The sequence below is a fragment of the Pelobates fuscus genome, chromosome 9 (assembly GCF_036172605.1).
Source record: "Pelobates fuscus isolate aPelFus1 chromosome 9, aPelFus1.pri, whole genome shotgun sequence".
NCBI lineage: Eukaryota > Metazoa > Chordata > Amphibia > Anura > Pelobatidae > Pelobates > Pelobates fuscus.
The window spans coordinates 159,408,297-159,414,818 of NC_086325.1; the positions used below are offsets into that span (position 1 = coordinate 159,408,297).

At 39.3% G+C, this 6,522-nt stretch overlaps 1 protein-coding gene across 4 annotated transcripts in view; it reads left to right on the plus strand.

Moving 5' to 3' along the window:
* The window catches only part of SNAPC4 (small nuclear RNA activating complex polypeptide 4), a 37,873-nt gene extending 31,839 nt beyond the window's left edge, over positions 1-6,034 (plus strand). For 3 of the 4 annotated variants that reach the window (XM_063432872.1, XM_063432873.1, XM_063432874.1), the window contains exons 21-24: positions 840-867; positions 1,158-2,857; positions 3,557-3,686; positions 4,842-6,034. In XM_063432872.1, coding sequence (XP_063288942.1) covers positions 840-867; positions 1,158-2,857; positions 3,557-3,670 — 1,842 coding nt within the window. In that variant the 3' untranslated portion in view covers positions 3,671-3,686; positions 4,842-6,034. The remainder of the gene's footprint in view (positions 1-839; positions 868-1,157; positions 2,858-3,556; positions 3,687-4,841) is intronic. The other variant, XM_063432875.1, reaches the window with a different exon arrangement.
* Positions 6,035-6,522: the final 488 nt, after the last annotated feature.

Genomic DNA, 6,522 nt, shown 5'->3' on the forward strand with positions numbered 1-6,522 from the left:
ATCAAAAATCTAAATTTAAAGGGGCACTCTATGGACCATAACCACTGTATGCTTTTGTATTGGTTATGATGCTAGTAGACTGCAGGAGCCTCCATGCACTCAAAAACAGAATTTAGACAGAACTGAAAAGTCCTGGTTAAAGGGACACTATAGACACCCAAATCACTTAATTTCAAACGTTGTAGTTTTAGATTTAATTAATTGCATGAAATCCATGCCAGAAATTAGACATAAATGTTTCAGACAGCTTGAAAACTCCCCCCACACATGTGTGACCGTCTTTTCAGTGTATTCTATTAGCAGTGCATTAAAAATTTAATATTTTGGTCTCTGTTTGTTGAGCAGAACCCTTATTTTTGTCAAACAGCTCCCATATGTTTTTTAATATATAAAACTGGGGGCAGTACGTAGAGACTCATAGAGACTCTAGGTAACAAACTACACAGAGCTGTGATGTTTGTTGCTTATAGTGTCTATTTTATTTATGTCCGTACTGGATAGAGACTGTATCCCTTACAGTTAGCAGCTGTTGGGCTCATTTAGCAGTATTTTATCTGTCTTGTGCCAGAGTCACTATATGACTATCTCTCGGGGAGGGGGGTTGATAGTAAATTGTCATTCCATAGTACTGCACTACAGAATTTGCTGGTGCTATATAAATAATAATTATTTGTGGTTTTTCCTAAATCCATTCTCCAGTTGAATTTTAGCATTAGAGTGTAAAAATTAATAATTAAAATGTAGTTTTTTTTTTTTTTTTCTGGACGGTGTCCGTATAAACCACAGTGACATAAATCTCTGGTTTATTAACTCGTTTTTATTTTTGTCGTCTTCTTTAGGATCCAATGTCCCCGCACAGCTTGTTAGGTATGTACATGTTGTGGTACAGACGTTGTATGCAGGGTGTGCACAGGAAGGATTCATTTATTAATACATTCACATTCCTTAGATACGTGTCAGAGAAATCTTTTTCTTGCATTTATTATGTATAATGTGAGTTGACACATTCTCCGGATCTCTCCTGTTGTATACAAATATGTGTTATCTTTATATTACTGCTTAACATAAAGTGTTTGAATTATTATTATTATTATTATTATGTTGGATTTAGTACAGGACGTGTTAATCATACACTTCATCTTATCATTCGGTTACAGCACAGACATTGAATGGTCTCAACCATTCTCCCAGGACTCCGAGTTCTCGCCGGGGAAGGTCAAGCAGTTCTTCTGTAAAGGCTTTGGGCCCTGTACAAAAACCCAAAACTGTTTTTGAATTGCTGAAGGAGAAAAGAATGCGAGAGTCTATGAGTAAGAAAGCTCAAAATGCGCCAGCCCAGCCTCCGAACACGCCAGCCCAGCCTCCGAACACGCCAGCCCAGCCTCAGAACATTCCAGGCCAACTGCAAAACGTAATCCTTCCCCAACCTAATGCAATTCAACCAAACACCAACACAGCAGGTCAAACTGTGCCATTGCCACTAAGTTCATCCCCAGCACTGAGAGGAGTATGGCCAGTAATGCCAACTTCACCAGCACATCTTCCTCGGCCACCAATAGCACTGATGCCTACAGTGGTAGGAAACACCAATGTAAATAACACAGCAATGCCCATTACTTGGATTGTTACACCACAAGGCCTGGTGCCATTGCAAGTGCAAACTTTAGGCTTGACGCGCTTAAACCCAACCATTCGAACTGTGAGTCCAGAATGTACCCCTATTTTAGCAACAGGATGTATAACTAAAGCACCTGTAGCTAACCTGGCACCTTCTATGACTGCAGAGACAAAAGCAGAAAAAAATGATGACCTGGGTTCCTCTACTTTAAAATCGGGAGAATCCAACAGTTCAGGGAGTGTTCTTCCCTTGGCTGCTCAAGCGTCTTCAAACAAGAGCGTTTCAGGTGCAGCTAAAGTTGTGCCGTGCTCATTTTCTCCAACGTTTACAATAGTCCCAACCCCCAACTCTTCTACATTTACACCTTCTCCACCAGTAGCTGGTCCTCATTTAACCATGGCTCCTTCCCTTAGTCCTGTATCCAACAACCTAAAGGTCCATTCTGTTGAAACAAGCAATCTGCCAGCTTTGGTATCAAGTACAAGTCCTAATACAATGTTAGCTCCTTCCTCAACTCCTGCATCTGACAACCTAAAGGTCCATTCTATTGATTCAAAGAACCTACCAGGTCTGGCACCAACAACGAGCCCTGGAGTTCAAGGTGGGAGGATTCTTCCAACAGATCTGAAAGTCAAGATCGTGAGTGCGTCAAATCTTACAAAAGTTAGTCAGCCTGCCAGTTCTAACACCACCCCAAAAACACCTCTTAGCAGCTCTGAAAAAAATGTTTTGGATTTTACCCTTGTAGCCTTGGAAGATACAGCCGCAGTGAAAGAATGGATTAAGGGTACCAAAGGCGTGGAAATACCAAACGCAAAAAGTAACATGGCCCATTTACCACCTTCTGTCTGCACGCTTAAGACCTTATCTCGACTTCTGGTAGAGAAGAGGACTTTGGAAGAGACTGCCTGTAAACTGTTGCCTCCAGTGGAGGGTAATAAGGAGAAAAGTACACACAGGCAGATTGACATGGTCCAAGAATTGGTCAATGATAAACTAAAGGATAACCCAGCATTCCTCTTGCTCAAACAGCGTTTCCTATCAGCCTTCACTTTATCAGGTTTCCTAGCGACTCTTCCTCCCTGTCAAGGCAAGAAAACCACGGACGACCCACAAGTGAAATCTGGGAGCAGGAACGATGACATAGATGATTCCACTGATTCGGACGTTGAAGACGAAGAAGAAGACAGAACAGAGGACGTGAAAGATATTCCTCAGCATAGCCCGTCAGAAGGACAGGTAAGTGATGGCTTTAACAAGACATTAAAGGGGAACTGTCACCTAGGAGTTTTAATTCTATAAGCAATTATATTTATATTTAAAGGGACACATGGAGAACTAAGACAGCTGTAGCTTAACAAAGTGATTACATTTCTAAATGGCAGATAATTGAGCAGTGAGATAGCAGGGGCATGATCTAGACACCAAAACTGCTTCATTAATTTTAAAGGTGTTTTGGTGCTTAGAATGTCCTTTTAAAAATATGTATTTTTGAAGTGTGAAAAATGAAATGTAGAAATTCACATTTCCTGTAAATGGACCTTTCTGTCTCCGCTTCCTATCAATCATCTGTCCTTCAAATCTTGAATCTTGAAATCATGCGGAGAAGTGGAGAAATGAAACAATGTTTCTATTTCTCCTCTTCATTTGTCATGGCTTTGTCTTGGTTTTGTCTTGTCTGAAGTGAAACATTATGTCATTCTCTAAATATTTAATATAAATTTAAGTATAAATGGAGCATCTAATGTTTTCCAATTTGGCCTTATCAGCCCTTATTGCTAGGAAGAATAGTTGACTGTGGCTGAGCAAATTATGCTAATTTCAACTTCCAGAGTACAGGTGCCCGTCTGCTCTTTTTCTAGATTAACAATCAAATCCAGTTTCTGTGTCTTTACCATTTCTTTTCATGGTGTTTAAAGAATCGTGTCTTCTCTTTAGGGAGAGTTCAGTGCACAGTCGCACGGCCCAGCTTCATCTGTCGACAACGTCGCCTCACCAGACTGTAACGTAAGACGAACGCGGAAAAGAGCCTATCCACAGAAGTGGACGTGACGGGTGTGGAATTCCGGTGTGTAACACTCCTGGTTTTTCCTTACAGAGTGCATGTTGTACGGATGTCACGCGATCCATTTTCCAGTTTAAATATTTTGCTTAGAGTTTGGAACTAAGTTGTCAGCTTAACACAGCTGTGTATTAATACGTATTCTATAACCAAGTCAATATGTCAGTAGCCAAGTCTGCCTGTAGATAAGAGAATAGCAAGAAAGAAAGGGTGCGCCTTCAAGAGATGGTATTATCGTGATAATTGTATATATAAAATATGCAATAAAAATATAGTAATAAATAAATAATAGTCCAGGTGACTTAGCACTGATCCATACAGGGTTATCCGCCAACAATGGAGAAAGTTCTTATTGGGCCAGCATATGGAATTGATGGTCGCAAGTGGAGGCTTGTAGTCCGATGGAATATATGGCTAGAAAACAGAAGAAAGACAACTCCAATGGTACAGTATGTAAGGAAATTGAGTACTTTAAAGTAATTATGAACTACTCACAAGTTACAGAGCTTAAATCTAGCTCTGGTGTGGATAACGTGAAGTGGAACAATCCCCACCTTAAGGATATGCAGGGTTTTCTCTGGTCTCCAGGAGTGCAGGGTCTTTCAGGTTACCCAATGTGGTAGAGTAGTATACCCAAAAGGAAAGGGATAATAAAATATAGTGCTCACTGTAAATGCGAAAATAAACAAAAATATGAAATGTACTTACAATATACCGAGCAGGCTCACTGCTCGGTGGATGGCGTATGGGTGGTATAATCCCCACCTAGAGATTCTTTGATTCTTAAGAACAGTAAAAAGTAATAAAAACGATGGTGTCCGGTCAGGTAAATAAAAGGAATATGGCAACTGGAATATAAAGCCAAAAAATTCCTTTATTAGAACAGAATAAAAAAGTTTCCAGACGCGCTTCGCCTCAAGGGCTTCTTCAAGTAGAAACTGGTATATAGTAAGAACATAGACCTGACAGACATGGTCTGTAGTAGCTACATCAAAAATAGCTAAACACGTCCCAGTTTCCCACAATTTCATTTTAATTTTTTTAAATTTGTTTTCCTTTTTTTTTTTATCTCTGATGGGAGGAATTAGTATTGTTTATAGTGTTTTACTCTGTTTATAAATAATTGTCTAACCCATCAATGTCTTTAATTTATTTTGCCAGAGATCTCTTCTCAGAGTATTATCTTCGAGGGAAGTTATATGGATCGATGATTATAACATCCATTCCAGTGGCAACATTTCATCCTATCCATAGCTCGATAGAAATGATGAAGAATTCTGCAAAAAGCTAAACGGGCCGTTGTGGCTCAAACTGTACCCTGACATCTGGCCTCTCCTCACCAGGAGATCACGTGGCCAGTCCCAGGCTTATCTGGCGGTGGAAGGGTTGGCCATCAATGACATTGGCTTCAAGAGCACTTATCATTATTGATGTTTAATACATCACCTGGTAAATAGACAATCAGCAAAGCAGAGCGAGAGTACTAACTGATTTCAGGAGATGAGCTCTTCATGCTGTGTGAGTTTATTGTAGAGCTCTGGGTACATAGCTGCCTGTGTCAGCGTAATATACACCAATATTTGCACACTCTGGCAGAATGCTCGTTGTTACTGTGTATATCTCTGTACTCTTGAAAAAAGGTAAAACTACACACGGAATTTACGGCAGATTGCTACAAAGGAATGAATGGCAATAGTGTTATGTTTGTTTTTTCTTAAGTCACATGAGAGCTTTTTCTAAACGCTACACGAGTGCTTCGGACGCATTTGACTTGTATAATTTTATATATTTCTTAAAAGCAGAGAGGACATTATTTATCTTGCGTGCTCAACATCTTCATATAGCCAGGTGTGTGCAGCTAAGGTTACAGACAAGATGAAAGTGCTTCTATCTTCAGTTTATACGTACAAAATGAAGAAAGAAGAATTCTATTTTTCTCGCGACTTGTGTGCGTCATAACTTTGTAAAAGACTCAAGTTGTTGTTTTTGGGTTTATTTTGGTACCTTACATTTCCAAAACCCGTTGAGTGCTTCAGTTATATAATATGTTTATATACAATGTGAATATTCTACATTCCTGTGGCCATTTCTTTATAAAGCCCAGTCTGTGTATGTTATTTCAATCTGTGTATTTTTTCCTATGTATACCAAACACGGCTATTTTATTTTTGCTATGGTCCATGTGCTGTAATGCTGACTCTTTGCCAGTGTTCTTATATCGCTTTCGAACTTTGTATATTAACCCGTCCCGTTTACAACACAGACCTGCCAGAGAAAGAGTTGATCTGTTATTTTCTACCTGAGATTTGGATTGCTGTTTGATTAAAATAGTGGATATATTTTCTCAGTTACAACATCTCCCTGGTGTGTTTTGCATGTTCCTCTTCTCATTTCTCGTTTCAGTACGTGTGCAATGTAATGGCTTCTCAGAGGAACAGGAAGCTGGTATTCAGTAAAACTAGACAATACTCAAAATTTATAGTTTTCTGGTTTTAAGAAAATCATCGAAAATACTAGATAAGAGAGAAGTCCGTGAGTTCTACGAATTCCTACAAAATGACTACAAGTACGTCTATCTAAGAATCTTCATTGCCAGTGGTTCACTTTGAGGCTGTCATCTCTTCTTTGATACTGTTCCTGTTTAAATTTCACGTGATGCTGACTGGCATTATGTACCAACTGCGTGATTTTAGACCGATCAATCCCAATTAATTCTAGATCTATGACAATTTCTTGATTCACAGTTGAAAAAACGATTCTTGTATTCACAAACCGAAATAATGACCTGGCCCTGATTTACCATTGGTGTATAAATATATTAAACCAGCATTGGATATTCGAT